This window comes from Periplaneta americana, chromosome 1, assembly GCF_040183065.1.
Source record: "Periplaneta americana isolate PAMFEO1 chromosome 1, P.americana_PAMFEO1_priV1, whole genome shotgun sequence".
NCBI lineage: Eukaryota > Metazoa > Arthropoda > Insecta > Blattodea > Blattidae > Periplaneta > Periplaneta americana.
The window spans coordinates 214,073,425-214,097,724 of NC_091117.1; the positions used below are offsets into that span (position 1 = coordinate 214,073,425).

At 36.2% G+C, this 24,300-nt stretch overlaps 1 protein-coding gene and 1 non-coding gene across 2 annotated transcripts in view; one reads left to right on the forward strand and one right to left on the reverse strand.

The window, feature by feature from the left end:
• The window catches only part of nAChRalpha2 (nicotinic acetylcholine receptor alpha2), a 372,719-nt gene extending 355,180 nt beyond the window's left edge, over positions 1-17,539 (forward strand). Inside the window, exons 6-7 of the mRNA XM_069838054.1 lie at positions 11,103-11,869; positions 17,109-17,539. Of these exons, the coding sequence (XP_069694155.1) occupies positions 11,103-11,869; positions 17,109-17,300 (959 nt within the window). The 3' untranslated portion in view covers positions 17,301-17,539. The remainder of the gene's footprint in view (positions 1-11,102; positions 11,870-17,108) is intronic.
• Positions 17,540-18,275: 736 nt separating this feature from the next.
• On the reverse strand, positions 18,276-18,348 carry TRNAC-ACA (transfer RNA cysteine (anticodon ACA)). Its single transcript has one exon. It is a non-coding gene; the product is annotated as a tRNA-Cys (tRNA).
• Positions 18,349-24,300: the final 5,952 nt, after the last annotated feature.

The following is a 24,300-nucleotide window of genomic DNA, read 5'->3' on the forward strand; positions in this document are numbered from 1 at the left end:
TTATTGTATTTTAGCCATTAACATTTTCATTACAACCAATAACGAACATTTCACAAGCATCAATGTGAAATACCCAACGAGCTAGCACTCGATGGAAATACGACACAGTCCAAAGTCGACCGTGGACAGTCTATTGTTTCTAGTTGCTAACCGCTTGGAGCGCTTTATCACGAGATTTGCAAAAAATCACCTCAAGCTCCGCGACTATATATAGTAGACTGTGCTATATCCGAGTTCAACTGTATATCTTAAACTGTCCAGGATTGATTTTAGGCTCTTTATTCTCCCCTCTGAAAAATTGATCGTTATGCATGAGTGTGCTCGCTCTGAAGTAAACACGTAATATTGGTTACTCAAAGAACAACCTGGTCTTTATATCCTCACTGTAAAATTTCACATAAAATCGTAGAGAATAAAGAAGTTTGAGAAGTCTGGATAAAGCCAGTGGCCTACATATCGACGTAAGCCAGACAAGCAGTTTACGTCCCTACAGTTCTGGGGAAAATAACAGCGTTTCCTATCCTTCGAGTTTATGGGTAATAACAATGCCACATTACGAAGAAAACTTTAGTTAAAGAAATCTATATAACAGCCAGCCTGCTCTCTCTCCAATATATAACTTTGAAACGTCTCTAAAGTTTGTTCATGGCGGTATTACTGTTATTATAAAGTCCCCTATGCAAATATGCGTTTTCGTTATAGGATGGAACCGAGATTCTACAAGAATAAACATCGAAAGTCACATATATTGTATTATATATCCATATGCGGTATAGGTATAAAAGTAGTAAGGAGCAGATGTTACAGTATGCGAAAGTTACCTTGTTCACTTCGAATTTAGTAATTTTTTTTTATTTTATTAGGTTATATTACGACTCTTTATCAACATCTTAGGTTATTTGGCGTCTGAATGAGATGAAGGTGATAATGCCGGTGAAATCAGTCCGGGGTCCAACACCGAAAGTTACCCAGCATTTGCTCATATTGGGTTGAGGGAAAACCCCGGAAAAAACCTCAACCAGGTAACTTACCCCGACCGGGAATCGAACCCGGGCCACATGGTTTCGCTGCCAGACGCGCTAACCGTTACTCCACAGGTGTGGACCTTCGAATTTATTTAGACTGGGAGATTAATATATGTTTACTTGCAATCTGTTATGTTTTTTTGTCTTAAGTAAAGAATCGACTTTATATCGACCATAATGTATTTATTTATTTACACTGGAAGTGGGAAAACACCCGGTGGCAGTGGTAACTTAATTACAAATAATAAAAATTAATACACGATGTAATTAATACACAACAATTACAAAATACACTAATTAAAATTAATAATAATACATAAAGTAACCTAATTAGTAACTGAACCTAATTTTCCATTACAACCTACATATGTAGAGGCCCTACATAAGTTTCACATTGGTACTAATAATTTTTCACTTCAATTTCATCTCACTCACTGCACTGGCACTATGACACATTTCACTGACACTTTAGAACACATTTCACTTAACACTATATAACACATTTCACCGACACTATAGAACACATTTCATTGACACTAATTATCACTGATCGAAACCATTCACTGCCACTGTAAACCAAAACTTCACTGACTCACCACGCTTCACTGATACAACAGTTCAAATATGATAAACAATTACACTCTTGTAGAATCATACTTATAAACACAACTACATTAAACTAAACATCTATAGTCTAAAGGCTCATTCACAATGAAAATTAAACGTAACGTAAGCGTTAACTTAAAAATGTAACGTTACGGTAAAATCAAGAACATTCACGATGGGAACATAAACATAACAGCAAACATACTTGGTAACCATGGAAACATAACAACGACGCCATTTCCTCATATTCTGTCGTATACTTCAGCGCTCCACGATTGTGTTCTGTTTGCAAATCACGTAAGCATAAGCATGAAAGTTTGGAGTTTGCAAACTTTCATGTTAACGTCTTACGGTAATGTTTATGTCAATGCTTATGTGAATCATTGTGAATGATCCCATTTGGTAGCCTGGGCGCAAACTTCTGTGTTTATGTTACGGTTATGTTTAATTTTCATTGTGAATGGACCTTAAGACTCTCTTACAAGCTATTTTAAACTAATTTACAATTCAAACCAAGGAATTAACTGGTAAGGCTAAGCTAATATGTGACATCTTAAGTAATTTAACGTATCTTTTTATTTTTTATTTCTCATTTTTTAAGTTATTTTTAAATTTTGTTAGGGACTGCTGCATGTATTAACTTTCGCCTCCCTCCATGTAAGCTTACTAAGGTAAAGAAATCAGTTAAGAACTGACGCGAAGATGATTGAATCGCTTATTTGAGAAACGATACGTGTCTTTAGCTATAAATTTTGAGAAACTGCAAGAAACTGTCTGCAGCTTATAAATATTGCATGTATGTTCTTATCTTTTCAAGATGAATTTTTCTTATGAATTACAATATTTATAGATATTTTAAAAGGATTTTTAATTAGATTTGAGAGCATCATGGTGTCATATATTTCATGGACTTGTGTTGTTTCTCAAATATCAGAAATATTTTCAGTGAAAAATTATAAAAGTTTGACATTATTTTATATGTAAGTTAATGCGATCAAAAGCTCTTGAAGTACAAATATAGTACATAATGTATTTGTCCTTTATATTTCAAAATGAAAAATAATTCTAAATCGTTTTAAAGTAAAAACATTGATATCTTATTGAAGTCTCACACCACAGTTCATGTTTCTGAAACGACTAGACGAGAAAAATGTCTCTTCATAAAATCTTTTGATGTCATCCTCTTCAGGGAAAAACTGTCGTAACATCATTACTCAAAATAAAGCGCACATGTCTACTATCTCCTACAGAGGTGTATTAATATCAGAAACAATACACTCGTTTTGCAAAAAATGGACTTACGTGGTTTCTCAAAAACCCGATTCCATTATGAACTACTGTGTAGAGCTGAAAAAACAAAAAGCAGAAAGGTGGATGAGAGGTAGTTCACTAAGGCAGACAGACTTGAGCTCGTTGACCTCTTACATCTGTATTACGAAAAGATAGAGGGGTGTGTTAGCGGTGATGTTGCCAGGCTGCTGAAACTTCCAAATCAATTTTCTGATTAACAGTGCATTTAATCACAAAACGTAATATAGGTTTTCTATTAATTTAAAGTCACAACTGGAGGGGCCATTGACGATGTCAGATCCAGGATTAAGAAAGCAAATTCGATATTCACTCAATTGTATCCGGTTTGGAGAAATTAAAACATTTCTAACCACACAAAATTGAAAATCTTCAGGAGTAATATCAAAGCTATCCTTATGCAAATCTAGTCTTTCAGGTGAAGCTTCCTGTAAAGCAGATTTGAATAATTTCAAGGGAAAAATTGTTCCTGCTTTACAGGGAGCTTCACCTGAAAGACTAGATTTGCATAATATATACGTTACTGTGTTCGTTAACAGAAAACCACAATTCCAAGTCACACAGAGATTGTGTGCACTCGTTGTGGGTCTCTGGCGTTTCGTCAGCCCACGCGAGTTGTGTGGATATAAAGGGAAAAGTTGAGACGGTGTCGGGTGGAGTTCCCAGGTAGCTCAGTGGTAGAGCGCTGGTACGTTCAACCATAGGTCCCGGGATCGATACACCCGGCCGCGGAACAATTTTTCCCTTGAAATTATTCAAATCTGCTTTACAGGGAGCTTCACCTGAAAGACTAGATTTGCATAATATATACGTTACTGTGTTCGTTAACAGAAAACCACAATTCCAAGTCACACAGAGATTGTGTGCACTCGATGTGGGTCTCTGGCGTTTCGTCAGCCCACGCGAGCTGTGTGGATATAAAAAAAAAATTAAAAAAGGGAAATTTGAGACGGTGTCGGGTGGAGTTCCCGGGTAGCTCAGTGGTAGAGCGCTGGTACGTTCAACCAGAGGTCCCGGGATCGATACCCGGCCCCGGAACAATTTTTCCCTTGAAATTATTCAAAGCTATCCTGTTATATGGATCTGAAACCTGGCTATCAAACAATAGGCCTACAATTATAATGAAGTTGCAATCCTTTATGAACAGGTGTCTGAGGAAGATTTTAAATATCTATTGGCCAATGATAATAAGTACCGTAACTTTATGGAGACTAACAGAAGATATCAATAGAGATTCAAATTAAAAGACGGAAATAGAGGTTGATAGGACATACTCTGAGGAAACCTAATGGGGCTATAGAAAGACAAGCATTGGAATGGAATCCCCAAGGAGCTAGGAAGGTGGGGCAACCAAGAGGGACATGGAGAAGAACGGTTAATGAAGAGGTGGGAAAGTGTGGAGAGAAGTAAAGGCTAGGCAGCAAATCATGTCCGTTGGAAGGTTCTCACTGAGGCCCTATGCTCCACATAAGGAGTGAAAGGATATACTACTACTTTTAATTTAAGGTACCCTATCGTTCTTTCAATCTGCAGAATTATTACATTTTTACTCGGTATAAACTTAAGGGTATATGTACGTGATCGACCACAAATATTATCAGAAAATGCAGGCTCTAAAGTTCTAAAATTTTATAAGAAAATGAACTTACAGTTGGACAAAAAATTCAAGGCACCACAACAAGACTTATTAGAACTTAAATATCTGATAAAAGTATAAAAAATGTTACTAATAATATTTTTCAAACCAGTTTTATCAAAGTATAAAAAAAATTCTGCAGTTACATCATTTGGTAACCATGACATTGTTATGGTCTCTCTGACATCTTTAATATTTTTCTTGCATGTAATAAACACTTATTTCTGAAAAGTAGACTACTCTCAGACATGTAGAGTTGTTTATTTTAATACAGTTATTTTTTATTTGTCCTATATAAAATATATTAAAATTTACATAATATTTTGTGACCTAATTTTTCTATTTCCAAAGAAATGGGCAGTATTGTAGTCTAGCTTTTGCATAAATGCATGTTAAATCAGTGTACAAAATTTCAGAATTCTATCTCTAATGATTGTGAAGTTACGAAATAATGTGTGAAAATTTTCAATTTTTGGAAAATTTAATTTAAAGTAAAAAGTGAATTCTAAAAAATATTATTAGTAACCGTTTTTATACTTTTATCAGGTATTTAAGTTCTAATAAGTCTTGTTGTGGTACCTTGTAATTTTTGTCCAATTGTGAGTTCATTTTCTTATAAGATTTTAGAAATTTAGAGCCTGCATTTTCTGATAATATTTGTGATCGTTCACGCACATATACCCTTAAGGATTATCTCTCCGAATTTTAACCTTAATTACTTACTTACTGGCTTTTAAGGAACCCGGAGGTTCATTGCCGCCCTCACATAAGCCCGCCATTGGTCCCTGTCCTGAGCAAGATTAATCCAGTCTCTACCATCATATCCCACCTCCCTCAAATCCATTTTAACATTATCTTCCCATCTACGTCTTGGCCTCCCCAAAGGTCTTTTTCCCGCCGGCCTCCCAACTGACACTCTATATGCATTTCTGGATGCGCCCATACGATTTTTACCTTAATTGCAATCATTTATTTAGAAACGGAAAAAAAAAAATATATTTGTTTACCTAAAAATCTGTCCCTGCTAGTGAGCTGTTAGTATCTTAATGTTAGCATTGTATATATTATTTTAATGTACCGAAGTACATATGATATTTCCATGCAGATATTCTGCGTCATCATACGAAGTAAGAGTAATGGAACGGAGAAAAATTCTCTCCGGCGCCGGGATTTGAACCCGGTTTTTCAGCTCTACGTTCTGATGCTTTATCCACTAAGCCACACCGGATACCCACTCCGGCGTCGGACAGAATCGTCTGAGATTAAGTTCCAAGTCTTGGGTTCCGTCTAGTGGCCGCCCTCTGCACTACGTCATAGATGTCTATGAACGTAGGACTGAAGTCCACACATGTGCTGAGGTGCACTCGTTATGAGTGACTAGTTGGCCGGGATCCGACGTAATAAGCGCCGTCTTAAATCACAAATCCCGACGCCGGAGAGAATTGTTCTCCGTTCCATTACTCTTTCATCGTATGATGACGCAGAATATCTGCATGGAAACACTTCGTGATTTAAGACGGCGCTTATTCCGTCGGATCCCGGCTAACTAGTCACTCATAACGAGTGCACCTCAGCACATGTGTGGACTTCAGTCCTACGTTCATAGACATCTATGACGTAGTGCAGAGGGCGGCCACTAGAGGGAATCCAAGAGTTGGAACTTAATCTGAGACGATTCTGTCCGACGCGGGGGTGGGTATCTGGTGTGGCTTAGTGGATAAAGCATCAGCACGTAGAGCTGAAAACTCGGGTTCAAACCCCGGTGCCGGAGAGAATTTTTCTCCGTTCCATTACTCTTTCATCGCATGATGACGCAGAATATCTGCATGGAAATATCATATGTACTTCGTTACATTAAAATAATATATATGTAATATAGGCTTTCTATTAATTTAAAGTACCCTATCGTTCTTTCAATCTGCAGAATTGTTACACTTCCATCCTGTATAAATTTAAGGATTACCGCTCCGAATTTTAACCTTCATTACAATAATTTATTTACAAACGAAAATAAAATTTATTTACCTAAAAATCTGCCCCTGATAATGAGCTGTTAGTATTTTAATGTAAGCATTGTAGCTTCCACGAAACAATAGAAGACTGGGAATGCGTTACCGATCTCAAGGGAGCACACGAAATGGACGAGCTGTTTTCGCAGAGTTGAGCAGCAGCTGTCCACATGTCTGCAGTACTTTGCTGTAAGACCGAAGTCAGGACTTTTCACTTGGGGACGCGAAATTGTACACACCTCAGCGACTGTCCAAACACCGAGGTCCACATGGTCGCGAGGGCAGGTGCCTGGGGGAATAGATGTCATGTTCTGCAGTCCTTTGACCGCCCGCCGGTTTTCCTGCAGGATCTGCTCTCAGAGAGAAGTAAAGTTGTAGGGAAAATCAGCGTAAAAATGTCCCAAGTAGACGGGAAATTCTGTTTACAACTAGGTTAAATCAAGTTCAGACTCTACGATCCATCAACCGGCTGGATACATCTGTCAGCCTCTCGCTCTATTTGCCGGGAATTTATGGATGTGTTTATGTTATAAAATGTGTATATTTCTTTGCAATGATGGAGATAACTTGGAACAAAATGATTACAAAACACACTATTCTTTATTAAGGTGAGAGGATGGTATTTTTTTTAACTTTTTTCCTATTTGATGTAGCTTGGAAGCTAATCTCCAACTCACCTGGCTGAGAACCCGAGAAGAGTTATTCTATATCAAACGCCGGGAAAGCCTCAAGTCATACATAGATTCAAACAGTTTTTGCAATGTATTTGAAAAAGTATGTTCTACAAACTGTCTGTAACAGAATTTTGATATTAGTCCCTACGTTTGTAAAATAAACAATTAAAATTTAATAATACTTTTCTGAATTCCTTTCTTGCAAACAAACGGACGTATTTTTAAAATGAAATCAATTAACAAAATTCTGTTACAGAGAAAAGTTTCCTAATAGTCCAAATAATGTGTGTTCTAAATGTCATGCATGTATCTGTAATAGTTCAGAAATTATATCCATTTTGTCTGGCAATGTAGCAAAAAAATATTAAGTTACTGGAAACCGATAAAAGCGGGCGTGTGATTTAAAAATCCATAGCGCAGGAAGTTTAAAAATGACGTCTCAACATCCGATAAGGGCACAAATACCCACAAAATGTTATGCAATGCATTCCACACATATCAAAAGGTATTTTAAAGAAAAAAACATTTTTTTGAAAATTTAATTTACCGGAAACAAAAATAAAAGTGGGCGAGTGATTTAAAAATCCATAATGCAGGAAGTTTAAAAATGGCGATCCACACATATCACAGAGTATTTTAAAGAATTTTTTTTTTAATTCAGTCATTTTTCATCAAAAATACCATCCTCTCCCCTTAATGTTTTTATCTTCTATATAATTTCCCAGTCCCCCGAGTTAGCTCTGTGGTGGCATGTCTCCCTCCAGACTAGCCGGCCCGGTTCGATCCCCGGCGGGGTCAGAAATTTTCGTGTAAAATTTCCACCTCGGGACTAGGAGAGATGGCGGTACACAACTTCTAATCACTAGATTGTGCACCAATATGCCTGGATTAAATCCCAAATCTCTCCGCAGTGCATATGAAGAGAAGGCATGTGTCAATGTTGATAGTGATTCGTCCGTCGGATGGGGACGTTAAGCCTGGCGGCCCCCTTCGTGCTATTTGACAGGAGTAGGCTACGTGCCGGCACCGGGTTTCCAATTCTCCCTTCCTCATCATCATCACCATACATACATACGTAGTAGTAGTAGTAGTAGTAGTAGTAGTAGTAGTAGTAGTAGTAGTAGTAGTAGTAGTAGCAGTAGCAGCAGCAGCAGCAGCAGCAGCAGTAGTAGGTTTATTTTGCCTGGCAGAGTTAAGGCCATGAGGCCTTCTCTTCCACTCAACCAGGTTTCAATAATATACATGAAATACAAAATTTGATTACAAAACAACACAAAAGAAAATACCTTAGATATTACATAAAATATAGTAGAAAATTACAATAGAAAAGATCAGTTACATAATATAAAATTACAAATAGTCAAGATCGGTTACATAATATATCAAATAAAGTAGAAAATTACACATAATCAAAATCAGTTACATAACATAAGGGGAATATACACACTCGCACACACAAACACACAATTTATAAGACCTAAAATGCCTGAGATAAATACGATTAATTCACTTGAGATATATTATACAGTTAATATACTAATAGGAGAATACATGTAAGTTACAAGACATAAAATGTTGATTAGCAAATTCGTACTAAATGGCATACAAACACAAATGATTAAGAAATATATCAAGATAATAAAAAAGAAAAGAGAAGAAAAGAAGAAGAAGAAGAGAGAAGAGAAAAAAATAACAACTTGGTCATTTAAGACTACTTAGTAACTTCCGCAAGAGTCTATGCTGTGAACGTGTATCACGGTTGTGGTGGGATGCTAAAAGTGTGAAGCGAGGAACTAGGTAAATAGGTGTGGAATTATTTAAAATCAGATACAGCAAACAGAGTGAATGAACTGAACGTCTCTCCCGTAAACGAAGCCAAGATAATTGAAAGAAATACTCGGAGACATGATCATAGCGACGGCTGTTAAAAATGAAACGAACACAAGCATTATGAACACGCTGAAGCCTCAATGACAATTCAACACTAAGATCACTATACAAAACGTCGCAATAGTCAAAGTAAGGCATACATACAAACATACATACATACATACATACATACATACATACATACATACATACATACATACATACATACATACATACATACATATATGCATACATACATACATACATACATACATACATACATACATACATACATACATACATACATACATACATACATACATGCATTCATATTAGTTTCCACATTTCATTCCATTTTACTTGTTTTCTTTATTACTTGCTTTATTTCTTTCCATCTTTTCTGATTTTCTGTTCTTCTATATTTCTTTCTTTCTTTTCCTATCTTGTTCATTGGCATATTTATTTCTTTCCATCTTTTGTAATTTTCTGTATTTGTTTATTAATTTTCTTCCAACTTTTCATTATATCTTCCACATCAGTTTCTATAATTCTGTCCATCTTTTCTTATATCCTGTATTTGTTTCTTATTCCTCATTTTACTATATTCCATATTCGTTTGTTTCCTTCTTTCGCTATTTAAGTCAACATTCCGAAATTTTCACAGTGGAATCAATATACCCTAAAGAATTAAACACATGCTTTTTCGTCTGTAAAAATAAACTGCATTTTGTGTTCTATATTTTTTTAAATTATTTCATGGTAGGTAACTATTAAAAAAATTATATATTTTTTATGTTAAGGGTATTTATAAACAAAGCTCTCATTTTTCGAATTACATTGAAATCACTTCTCCATCGTCCTTTACATAGTAAGAAAACTTCAGTGAATGAAACCGTGTTCTTTGTTAAACCAACATTTAAAGTCTGATTGCTACCAAACTATGGAAGATATAAATATAGTATTGCTTGAAATTCATATTTAGAACATACAAAATAACATACTACAATACTTTTAACTTTTGAGGCATCATGGTTCAAAAACATACTTTTTGCATGGAATGACCCTAATAACAGTACCTTAACCATAAATCTCGTAACGGATTACAATATATGTCAACCAGTCGCAAAAATTACAACGTGTTCATAATTCTTGTGTTCGCTTCGTCTGCGATGTCCGTCGCGCTGACCCCATTACACCATCCTTCCAAACTCTAAACTGGCTACGGCTTAACGAACGTAGAAATTTTCATTCTCTTGTTCTCCTTTTCCAAGTCCTTCACACCTCTACACCTACCTACCTTGCCTCCCGTTTCAGTTACCTGTCATCATATCATAATCTCTTCACACGCACGCAAAATAGCCGCCTACTAGCCATACCAACACATAAGACATCATCGTATTCATCATCATACACAATCTCGCTCTCGCGCTTGTGGAATACCCTACCCAGTGACATCAGAGACTGTCGGAATTTAGTAGCGTTCAAAAGCAAGCTTATTAAGCATTTTCTTACTGCGTAGAGTAGGTTTAATTTTTAACTCAATAAAAGAAATGCTTCTCTCTTCTTAACTTTTACAATAGACTGTCTAGCTTTTATTAATCAGTTAATCTTTAAGTACTTTAATTTTTATTGTATTTGTAAATTTAATATTAATTGTAATTATAATTGTAATTGTATTCTTAATATTGTAGTTGTAATCCCCTGGTAGAGCGGAAGAGAAGGCCTGATGGCCTTATCTCTACCAGGTTAAATAAATAAATAAATAAATAATAAAATAAATGTATTAGTAATCGAAATGCAAAGGAAACAATCCTGCCATCTATAAACGCAAGAAGGAACTTTCAACGCTGGATTCTGGACACATTTCGCCGGCATTATCACCTTCATATCATAGAAAGACAGTAGTTGGTAAAGTGTCGTAAAGTAACCAACAAAAAGCATGAGTGATGAAATGCGATGTATGTTTGTTCCTCAGATATCTTCTTCAACATCACGCTGAGGCGGAAGACGCTGTTCTACACCGTGAACCTCATCGTGCCGTGCGTCGGCATCTCCTACCTCTCGGTGCTCGTCTTCTACCTGCCGGCCGACTCCGGGGAGAAGATCGCCCTCTGCATCTCGATCCTGCTGTCGCAGACGATGTTCTTCCTGCTCATCTCGGAAATCATTCCTTCGACGTCACTCGCACTGCCGTTGCTGGGCAAGTACCTGCTCTTCACTATGATCCTGGTAGGCCTCTCCGTAGTCATAACCATCATGGTTCTCAACGTCCACTATCGCAAGCCCAGCACACACAAGATGGCGCCCTGGGTCAGGAAAGTCTTCATAAGAAGGCTGCCCAAGTTGTTGTTGATGAAGGTGCCGGAACAGCTTTTGGCCGACTTGGCCGCCAATAAAAGCCGCTTGCGGGCCGCTAAAAAATCGAAGCTCAACGCCGCAGCAGCGGCAGCTGCGGCAGCAGCCGCCTCATCGTCGTCGGTGGCGTCGTCGCCAGACTCGCTCCGGCACCATCATCACCAGAGGCCTGGCGGGTGCAACGGACTGCATTCCTCAGCAAGTGGTGCCACTAACAGGTTTGGAGGGCTCATCGCCGGCTTCAACGGACTGCCGTCTGTGGTGGGACTGGATGGCAGCCTCAGCGACGTCGGGAATCGCAAGAAGTACCCCTTCGAACTGGAGAAGGCGATCCACAACGTGATGTTCATCCAGCACCACATGCAGCGACAGGATGAATTCGACGCGGTGAGTTATTTTCATATATTTTGACTCATATTCACTGACAAAATATTGTATACCCACAGGTCCCCTACTTTTTCTACTGTTTATAAATGATCTTGCCCCCCTTATAAAAGATGTAGGTCATCCCATATTATTTGCAGATGACACAAGTATAGTAATTACAGCCAATAACTCCAACACATTCCAATCTTCAACAGAGGAAATTCTCTTCAAAATATGTGACTGGTTCTCAGTCAATAAATTAGTATTAAATTGTAACAAAACTAACATAATTCAATTTAAATCCTGTCCAAATTCAACGTCACAAATTTCTAGCGCAATAATTAACAAGAGATCCCTATTAGAAACAACAATAACCAAATTTCTTGGCTTAAAAATCGATAATGTGTTAAATTGGAAAAATCATATTAAAGAAATTACCCCCAAACTAAATTCAGCTTGTTTTGCTATTAGATCTATGCAAAAGATAGTAAATATCAATACCTTAAAAACAATATACTTTGCATACTTCCACTCGGTAATGAGTTTTGGAATAATATTCTGGGGAAATTCCACAGATAATAACAATATATTTCTATTACGAAAAAGAGTAATTAGAATAATAGTAGTGCCAAATCTAGGGAATCGTGTAGGACTATTTAAAAAAAAACTACAAATAATGCCCATGGCTTGTCAGTATATCTTTTCATTAATAGTCTTCCTCGTGTGCAATCGTGAAAACTTTGTAACTAATTCAACAGTTCATAGCATAAATACACGTCAAAAAATGGCTTTCATACTCCATCGGCAAGTCTATCGTGCTATCAAAAAGGAGTGCGTTATATGGCAGTAAAAATTTTTAATAGCCTCCCTATCGATATAAAAAATGAAACTCAAAACATAAAATTATTTAGGGCCAAATTAAAGAAGTACCTAATTTCTCACGCCTTCTATTCTGTAGGTGAATTCATGACATTCAATAACACTTCATGAAATTGATACTAAAACTTTGTGTTGTACTAGTAGACTATATTGTAAATCTGATCTGTATATATTTCATCTAGACTGTGACTATAAATTAAGACTTTATAATAGTATTAAGTTTTTTGACTTGTTCCATATTCTAGCTGTAAGCATGTATGAATACCATGGAATGTTAATAAATACAATACAATACAATACAAAACCCTCCGTAATTACAAACGGATATAATTTCTTGACGGTCTACATCGGTGTTGTCAAGCTCGGCCACTGTTGGTAGCTGCCACAGGTTAGCCACGAGCTCGGGCTCAGGACTCTCGTGGCCGAGCTGCTAGCACAGTGCTTTGATGTGAGGCAAGACGTAAGAACTTAAAGTCCAAGAGAAGACTGTGTCAAAATCCATAGACATGATCCATGCTGAATCCCCTACTTTGCGGAGTTTTCTTTAAGGGTATATGTACGTGAACGACCACAAATATTATCAGAAAATGCAGGCTATAAATTTCTAAAATTTTATAAGGAAATGCACTCATAATTGAACAAAAATTACAAGGTACCACAACAAGACTTACAGAACTTAAATATCTGATAAAGGAAAAAAAAATGATTACCAATAATATTTTTTAGAATTCACTTTTTACTTTAAATTAAATTTTCCAAAATTTGAAAATTTTCACACATATTATTTCATAACTCCACAACCATTGGAGATAGAATTCTGAAATTTTGTACACTGATTAAACATGCATTTATGCAAAAGATAGACTACAATAATGCTCATTTCTTTGAAAATAGAAAAATTAGGTCACAAAACATTATGTAAATTTTAATATGTTTTATATAGGACAAATAAAAAATTAAGTGTATTAAAATAAACAACTCTACATGTCTGAGAGTAGCCTGCTGTTCAGAAATAAGTGCTTATTACATGCAGGAAAAATATTAAAGATATCAGAGAGACCATAACATTCTTACGGTTACCAAAGGATGTAACTGCAGAATTTGTTTGTTTTTTTTTTCATACTTTGATAGAACTGGATTGAAAAATATTATTAGTAAACATTTTTATAATTTAAACAGATATTTATGTTCTAATAAGTCTTACTATGGTACCTTGTAATTTTTATCCAGTTGTGAGTTCATTTTTTTTTACAAAATTTTAGAAATTTAGGGCCTGCATTTTCTGATAATATTTGTGATCGTTCACGTACATATACCCTTAATATACGTAGAATATACATTTTTAGCTTCAGATTACTATATATTATTTTAATGTACCGAACTACATATGATATTTGCATGCAGATATTCTGCGTCACCATACGATGAAAGAGTAATGGAACGGAGAAAAATTCTCTCCGGCGCCGGGATTTGAACCCGGGTTTTCAGCTCTACGTGCTGATGCTTTATCCGTCGGATCCCGGCCAACTAGTCACTCATAACGAGTGCACCTCAGCACATGTGTGGACTTCAGTCCTACGTTCATAGATATCTATGACGTAGTGCAGATGGCGGCCACTAGAGGGAACCCAAGAGTTGGAACTTAAACTGAGACAATTCTGTCCGACGCCGGGGTGGGTATCCGGTGTGGATTAGTGGATAAAGCATCAGCACGTAGAGCTGAAAACCCGGGTTCAAATCCGGGTGCCGGAGAGGATTTTTCTCCGTTCCATTACTCTTTCATCGTTCAGAATACCAGTTAATTAAAGGAATAACACTCCTGAATAGTTCATTCTTTATCTGTAATATTCTTCTGTCTTTAAAAGTAAACAATAATAGTATATTTTACAAACAACTTCAAATTAGTGTAACTCTGAAAATGTTGAGATTAGGACAAATGTTTATATTGTATTGTATTTATTAACCTTCCATGGTATTCATACATTGCTTCACAACTAGAATATGGAACAAGTCAAAAACTTAATACTACTATAAAGTCTTAATTTATAGTCACAGTCTAGTTGAAATATACACAGAACAGGTTTACAGTATAGTCTACTAGTACAACACGAAGTTTTAGTATCAATTTCATGAAGCGTTGTTGAATGTCATGAATTCACCTACAGAATAGAAGGCGTGAGAAATTAGGTACTTCTTTGATTTAGCCGTAAATAATCTTACGTTTTGAGTTTCATTTTGTCATATCGATAGGGAGGCCATTAAAAACTTTTACTGCCATATAACGCACTCCTTTTTGATAGCACTATAAACTTGCCGATGGAGTATGAAAGTCATTTTTTTGACGTGTATTTATGCTATGAACTGTTGAATTAGTTACAAAGTTTTCACGATTACATACAAAGAAGATTATTAATGAAAAAATATACTGACAAGCCAAGGTCATTATTTGTAGTTTTTTTAAAATAGTCCTACAAGATTCCCTAGATTTGGCACCTACTATTATTCTAATTACTCTTTTTTGTAACAGGAATATACTGTTACTATCTGTGGAATTTCCCTATAGAATATTATTCCAAAACTCCTTACCGACTGGAAGTATGCAAAGTATATTGTTTTTAAGGTATTGATATTTACTATCTTTTGCATAGATCTAATAGCAAAACATGCTGAATTTTGTTTGGGGGTAATTTCTTTATTGTGATGTTTCCAATTTAGCACATTATCGATTTTTAAGCCAAGGTCCACACCTGTGGAGTAACGGTCAGCGCGCCTGGCCGCGAAACCAGGTGGCCCGGGTTCGAATCCCGGTCGGGGAAAGTTACCTGGTTGGGGTTTTTCCGGGGTTTTCTCTCAACCCAATATATGAACAAATGCTGGGTAACTATCGATGTTGGTCCCCGGACTCATTTCACCGGCATTATCTATCACCTTGTCGTCCTGGTTGGCGAGTTGGTATAGCGCTGGCCTTCTATGCCCAAGGTTGCGGGTTCGATCCCGGGCCAGGTCGATGGCATTTAAGTGTGCTTAAATTCGACAGGCTCATGTCAGTAGATTTACTGGCATGTAAAAGAACTCCTGCGGGACAAAATTCAGGCACATCCGGCGACGCTGATATAACCTCTGCAGCTGCGAGCGTCGTTAAATAAAACATAACATAGCATCTATCACCTTTATATCATTCAGACGCTAAATAACCTGAGATGTTGATACAGCGTCATAAAATAACCCAATAAAATAAATAAAAATAAATAAATTTAAGCCAAGAAATTTGGTTGTTTTTTCTAATAGGAACCTATTATTAATTATTGCGCTTGCAATTTTCAACGTTGAATTATGACAGGATTTAAATTGAATTATGTTAGTTTTGTTACAATTTAATACTAGTTTACTGACTGAGAACCAATCACATATTTTGAATAGAATTTCCTCTGTTGAAGATTGGAATGTGTTGGAGTTATTGACTGTAATTGAGGGTTTTGCCGGAAGAAAGGCGGATAGACCTATAGGCTACGCCCTTCTTCGGGAAAACGGTTTAAAATGTAGTGAATAATTATTATAGTAGCGAAATTTTGTTTTGATTGTACTGTACATACCTGCAGGACAGGGCCGCGAAACCAAGTGGCCCGGGTTCGAATCCCGGTCGGGGAAAGTTACCTGGTTGAGGTTTTTTCCGGGGTTTTCCCTCAACCCAATATATGGGCAAATGCTAGGTAACTATCTTTGTTGGACCAGGACTCATTTCACCGGCATTATCACCTTCATATCATTCAGACGCTAAATAACCTGAGGTGTTGATACAGCGTCATAAAATAACCCAATAAAATAAATAAATTTAAGCCAAGAAATATGATTGTTGTTTCTAATAGGAACCTATTATTAATTATTGCGCTTGAAATTTGCGAGGTTGAATTTTGACAGGATTTAAAATGAAGTATGTTAGTTTTGTTACAATTTAATATTAATTTATTGACTGAGAACCAATCACATATTTTGAAGAGAATTTCCTCTGTTGAAGATTCGAGTGTGTTGGAGTTATTGGCTATAATTACTATACTTGTGTCATCTGGAAATAATATGGGATGACTTACATCTTTTATTAGGGGAGGAAGATCATTTATGAACACTAGAAAAAGTAGGGGACCTAATATTGATCCTTGAGGAATTCCATTACTAATAGTTCCCCATGTCGAGGTAGACTTTTGCTCAGAATGTCTTTGGAAATAAGCTACGTATGTGGCGGTAAATCCTCATGAGTCACTCTGCATATACTGGGCATTGTGTCCCCTAGAATTCAGAATTTCCAAATTTCACCTCTAGCAGTGATAAGCCACTGGAACTCTGTTTCACATTCTTAATGGTTGTTCTGATCTCGTCTGTGCAGGAAGACCAGGACTGGGGCTTCGTGGCCATGGTTCTGGATCGTTTATTCCTCTGGATCTTCACGATCGCATCGATCGTTGGAACGTTCGCCATCTTGTGTGAAGCGCCGGCCCTCTACGACGACACCAAACCAATCGACATGGAACTGTCGTCAGTGGCCCGGCAACAGTTCCTACCCGACTTGGAATTCTAGCAGTAAATTCCCTCGCCACTTGTGATAGTGGCGAATGGACGATATCGCGTGTATATCAAAGTGAAGCTGAAAATGATGTAAGTCACCTTTACGCTGCAAAATGGCGGTATTCCATTGGGAGACATGACTTTGTTGCTCTTGATGTTTTCAACGCAGAATACTAGACAATGGAAAATAAAGAAACATAATGTGCAGTAACGAGAACACGCGGTCGTTTGTTAAAGTAAGATGATGATGATGATAATAATTAATAATAATAATAATAATAATAATAATAATAATAATAGTAATAATAATAATGAATAATAATAATAATATTCTTAGATCGCATTTTAATTTCCATTCCGCTCACTAGAAAAGTACGCAGATGATATTCCCATCTTTTCCGAGAATGTCGAAGTTACGTATTGAATGGATTTTATTGGACATGGATCTTGAGCAACTCTAGTTTCCTTCATTTTAATTTTATTCTCCCCATTTATTTTTACTTAATTTACCCCGTCACTTTTTCGTAACTTTCAGTTCTTGACGTACTGCAAGATTGCTGATTTTATTTCCTTTTGTATGCCTATATCCAGCAACATATCTCGGCACTTTCTTTTCTAGACGTTTGTATAGTGTTTCGATTGCAAAATTTACAACTATAGACAGATATTTTTATATCTATTTAAGTGCTCTCTAAAATTGAAGACCTCCCCGGAATGAGGATTTAAACAACAAATCTATAATACACGTTTCAGGACAAAACAAAATAATTTGAGGCGTATATTTCGTTATTCCTATATTTACTAGCAGAACAAATTGACTAATCAAATAATTCGGAGGTGATCGTACTCTATTTTTTTTTTTCAGTCTCCGCTAATATTGCGAAACTTGTGAGGGTATTTCCACTAAGTTTAACACCTCTGGGAGTATTTTACTGAAATAATCTTTATAATTTGTCGTCTTGACTGAATAATTTCAAGGGAAAAATTGTTCCGGGGCCGGGTATCGATCCCGGGACCTCTGGCGTTGTGAACCAATGCTCTACCGACTGAGCTACCCGGGAACTACAACCAACACCATTTCAATTTTTTCCTTGAAATTGTTCAGGTTTTCTTCACAGGGAGCTTACCTGAAAGCCAGATTTCCACCTGATCTAATATTTCTGAAAAATGTTTGATTACTTTAACACTAACACTAATAATGATGATAATAATAATAATAATAATAATAATAATAATAATAATATTCTTAGATTGCATTTTAAGTTCCATTCCGCTTACACAGATGATATTCCCATACTTTTCGAGAATGTCCATGTTTTATATTGAATGGATTTTATAAGACATGGATTGTGAGCAGCTCTAGTTTCCTCCATTTTATTTTTATTCTCCCCATTTATTTTTACTTAATTTATCTCTTCACTTTTTCTTAACTTTCAGTTCTTGTACTGCAAGGTTGCTGATTTTATTTCCTCATTACCTTCTTCTCTAGAGTCCACACCTGTGGAGTAAGGGTCAGCGCGTCTGGCCGCGAAACCAGGTGGCCCGGGTTCGAAACCCGGTCGGGGCAAGTTACCTGGTTGAGGTTTTTTCCGGGGTTTTCCCTCAACCCAATACGAGTAAATGCTGGGTAACTTTCGGTGCTGGACCCCGGACTCATTTCACCGGCATTATCACCTTCATTTCATTCAGACGGTAAATAACCTAGATGTTGATACAGCGTCGTAAAATAACCCAATAAATAAATTCTTCTCTAGACGTTTGTATAGTGTGTCGATTGCAAAATTTACAACTATAGGCAAATATTTTTATATCTATTTAAGTGCTGTCTACAATTTAAGACCTCCCCGGAATGAGGATTTAAACAACAAATCTATAATACACTTTTCAGCAGAAAACAAAATAATTTGAGGGGCATATTTCGTTAAGCCTATATTTACTAGTAGAACAAATTGACTAATCAAATAATTCGGAGGTGATCCTACTCTATTTTTTTCAGTCTGCGCTAATATTTCGAAACTTCTACTAAGTTTAACACCTCTGGGTGTATTTTACTGAAATAATCTTTATAATTTGTCGTCTTGACAAACCACCTGATCTAATGAATAATTTCAAGAAAAGAATTGTTCCGGGGCCGCGTATAGATCCCGGGACCTATGGCTTAGTGCACCAACGCTCTACCGACTGAGCTACCCAGGAACTACAACCGACATTACCTCAATTTTTCCCTTGAAATTTTCCAGTCTGCTTCATAGGGAGGTATACCTGAAAATCAGATTTGCACATGATATAATATTCCTGAAAAATGTTTGATTATTTTAAAACTAACACTAACACTAATAATAATGATAATAATAATAATAATAATAATAATAATAATAATATGTACATAATATAATATGTAATATATTATTATTATTATTATTATTATTATTATTATTATTATTAATATTAATGACAAAGAAAGGGATTAAATCTGGGGTCCTCTTGTTGTAGCGTAGTAAAGTCTTCCTAGCCCTTATCAAGAGCAATCAAAGGAAAATTTAACTGCCGCTTCTAGTTCAACTCACATTTCCTGTTTATTCTACATGTCCCACTAACGCTGAACAATCCCAACAGACAAAGCGTCGTAAAATGGAACCACAATGCTTCCAAATTACTACAACGTTACATCATTATCATCGTTGCAGGAAGGATTATCTGTCCTTGCAATCTACAGTCCGCGCGACGGCTAGAGATGTTTCACTAGGAGCCAGTTGCGTTGTTCTTAATCAGTTTGCTGGAACTGATCAAATGAAGATTGCTAAGATTTTGTATTTAATTTAACTAAGTTCAAAATATTATTTTCAACGTTTTCATCTTTTCTATAGTTTCTTTCGAGAAATTGGAAATGTACCTATTTCTTTTCTTTTTTAATCTCTATTTTATTTTTTCAATTTATTTGGTAGCAAGATTTCGTGTCTGAATGCACTCATGCCGTTATTTTTAACTCTATGTTACGTCTATATTTATGAAGTCAAAATCACAGTTTCTAAATACAAGGTGACTCTAAATTCGACCGACAAAATGTGTTGACCGATAGAAAACATCATAGAAGTGTTTTGAGGTAGTAAACCGCATACCAAAAACACCTTTGCTTCTTAGCAACAAAACGCGAAAATGTCAAGGAAAAAATCCGATAATAAAATAACTTCCTGTAGGACGTATGCACTCACATTTTACCTCAACTCAGTCCATAACGTAAGGCGCTCTGCTTACAAATCGTCTACTATAAGAATGCAATAGCTTGGAATACTTTAACAATGATTATCACAGGATATGGATAGATGTGATGGATTGGACGTGATGGTCCAGTGTCCTGGCCCGCTAGGTCAAATACGTTTTTTAGTGACCATTTCGTGTTCCTTTCTTGCTTCAGTTGTATTCCTGCATGCTGGAATTAGAGACTACATCTTTTTCAACGACGTATGCATTTGTCTATGTGTTCACCGTGTCACAGAGAGGAGATTAATAGCAGACAACTTTACAAAAAGCAAAAGCAAAGCTGTAGTTAATATTAATGTTTCATTTCTAATAACAGAACTTTAAGACACTTTGATTTATATCCCTTGGAATGTAAAGCAAACCCTTCTATATTTGAACTGGATTTGAAAGAAGCTTATCCTGTTTGAAAATAATGGAATTTTTGGGAACATATAACTCTAGAAGCGTTGCTCAATCAGTGAGTCATGGTAGGAATTTAACAGATTTTTACAATTTGTAAAACGTGAGTACATTAAGGTTTGGCTTAGCAACCATAAGTTATGTTCTCTTATATCACAAATAATTGTCAACGCCTACTAATTTCTAAACATAAACCACTGATTAAGTTACTTCTTTATTACGACTTCTCTATATCCTATACCGAGGAAACATTCGGTATACACGATACTAAATAATAGTAGAAATAGGCTGAATCTCTGTCTCAAACCTTTTCTGGGCGTGAATGTTTTGATAACTTCCTTAAAATTTTAACGTATGCAAGTTTATCTATAAAGAGGCTCGGTTAAAATGCACCTAACACAGCCTTAATTAACTGCAAGTTAAAAGTATAAATTGCTGTTAAAGATATTGCGTTTCTTCAACTTTATATTTCACATTTTAACCTACTGTTTGTTAACTCTCTGTTAGGATCAGAGATTGTAGAATTTAACGATAACCTATAACCAAGTATAGGCTCAATTATGTTTTCTGAACTCCGACAATTGCGATTCTCGCTTGTTTCCATTGTTTGATTCAGAGAAGATAAGAAGTTGTTCTTTTCTCTTATGTTTTATTTCTGCTTCTTTCTGTCTTCTGTATCACAATAGCGTGTAGCGGCGTATTGGTATGGCTGTTGTGAAATGAAAAACACAGGAACAAACAGAAATTGTGGGAGTAATTTTTCTTCGTTCGAGAGAACCCTTCTGCTAGAAATAATTTCGCAGTGTAAATCAATTATTGAGAATAAAGAAAGAAACGGATCTAAGCTGAAAGTGAAAATTGAGGCTTGGCAGAAAATAGTCTATAGGTTACCTTTGTATGAACTTCTATTCTGTCACATCACAGAAATCATCCGCTCTGTTTATGTATTCATGAATATCATTTTCTAAATAATCAAGATATAGAAGTTCAGCATCTAACGCACCAGCCATATTGAATACTTCAAAGCTAACAGAGAGTTAAATGATTTAACTGCATGAAATTGGGCAGTTAAATTAACATAGGTTTTAACAACCTGTTAGTACTAACAATAGTTCAAGAAATGCTTCAAGTGTTAAGTTTACAGTTAAAATTGAATAACACACTGTTATAATTTAATAAAGATTGAAGAAACCGGGCTGGAGTGTTGTTTAATTTAATTTGTTGCAAATGTATATCGGTATTTTCGGTATACAGAGTGTTTCCGAGGTGGTGTTACAGACTTTCAGGGATGATGACGAAGGGCACATGTATCAATTTGAGATCAGGAACCCTGGTTCGGAAATGACTGAGTCGAAAGTTATAAGCAAAAATAGTTGTGTGGAAATGGAATTGTAATTTCACACCACGTGCCCTCCTTCCCTTAACCTTTGGAACAATCGTGGAAAGATGGTATGGGTCGGATGTCTCCTACGTGGGTACTTGTCCCGATACAATCTGTGACCTTGTCTACTGTTCCCATTGGCTCATCCGTATTCGAAAATCAGCATATTCCGCTCTCGTGTACTCCTCCATTTCACTAGAACTGATCGACTGGACACTGCAACTTGTACATATACACTGCATATCACTACAGACGTGCATATCAGGACCGACCATACCCGTTACACATTACGCTATCTGCATTGCTGTAGTGTAGTTTCCTCTCCCCACCCCTCAGACAGCGCACTGAATAGAATACTATAAATAGACAACTAAAACAACGTCAGATGAATACAGTATGTGTAAGATGTACAGATAAATACACATAAATAAGGTGTACAGGGGAATAAAATTATTTCATTTCCACACAACTATTTTTGCTTGTAACTTTCGACCAGGGTTTCTTATCTGAAATTGATACATGTTCCCTTCCCCATCATCCCTGAAAGTTTTTAACACTAGCCCGGAAACACCCTGTATAATTTTTCTTCGATTACGTTTTTTAACATTTTAATTAGTGGAATTTAAGCTGTAATCTATTTGTATACCGTATTATAATTTAAAAATGTATTAATAAGTACTCTAAAGAATGGATCAGTTAGAATTAAGGTGAATTCTGTGGACATAAAATTGTACAACAAAGTTACCCAATGGAATACTGCCACTAAAGTGTTTTCATCGTTTAATTCGTCCGTACTGCAACTCATAAAATGTGATGTGTGTTTCAAGAGTTGTATAAAATTGTGAAAACAATGACGTTACTGAGTGGTGACAATGTGGCGCTACACGATATTGGCCCTTATTGATCGCTCATGTGGGAGTAGGACAGATGGTCCACGTCACTCAGGAACTCCAGCAGGTAGCGAACGGAAATAAATAACATGTTTAAAGAGACAATTCCCAGCTTGAAAATTTTTAGATATACATTTAAAATAATATCAAGAATATTAAACCAATTATCTCTTCAATATTCCGAATAAAATCGTCTCCATCCTGCCGAGGGCTTTATTCAGAATGAGGTGTCCTGTAGGGTATAAAATGAATGACACAGAAATCGAGAAAAGATAACATTGTATGTGTAAGGTACTTGTTTTCAAAGGCGTCGGTTATTTCATACCGGAAATTGTATTAGATAACAATGGAACATGTTAACTTCTTTAATATTATTTCTTTCTTATTTTCACTATATTAACCTAAGGAGACTAAATTTAAATTACAAAAATTTAATTACATATAAAAGTGGCTGTAATAAATGAAACATAACATTCTATAACGCTGTGGCAATCTTAAATTCACTTATTGGAACTATGGATACTAACATGAGACAGACAGTAAAAATCTAAACAGGGAAATCATTTTATTTTTACTTCAATTTTTATTGTACCTGAGGTTTTCAATGTACTTCACTCCCACCCCCTCTACTACTAAACTTCCAATCGTTCTCCACACAGAACCAACGCCGCGTATGCAGTACTGAGTTAGTGAGTATAGTACGTTCCAGAAATATGTTCGCGTTTTCCAGTGACGAAAGAGCTTTCAATATTGAATCATATTTTCGCACAGGTACTGTCGTCCGCTTGCCTACGTCGCATCCCGGTTTCCCCCACCTGCTTCTGTTCGCCCCTCTTTAAAGTCTAGTAGCTGGGCTGTCTTAGCTATTTTCTGAGAACATTAATTTCTGTTAGGAATTGGACGTTTACGTAATATTATACAACTGTTTAAAATAACTTAAATAAAAGGACCTCGTTAAGTAATTAACTGTCACGTGATTTCCCCCCTCCCTTTCTACGACCCTGCGACAAAACCACTTGAACGGACAGTAGATAGCATTTCTGAGTAATTTTATCTTTTCGGATCGGGAAGAAGTGAGGATT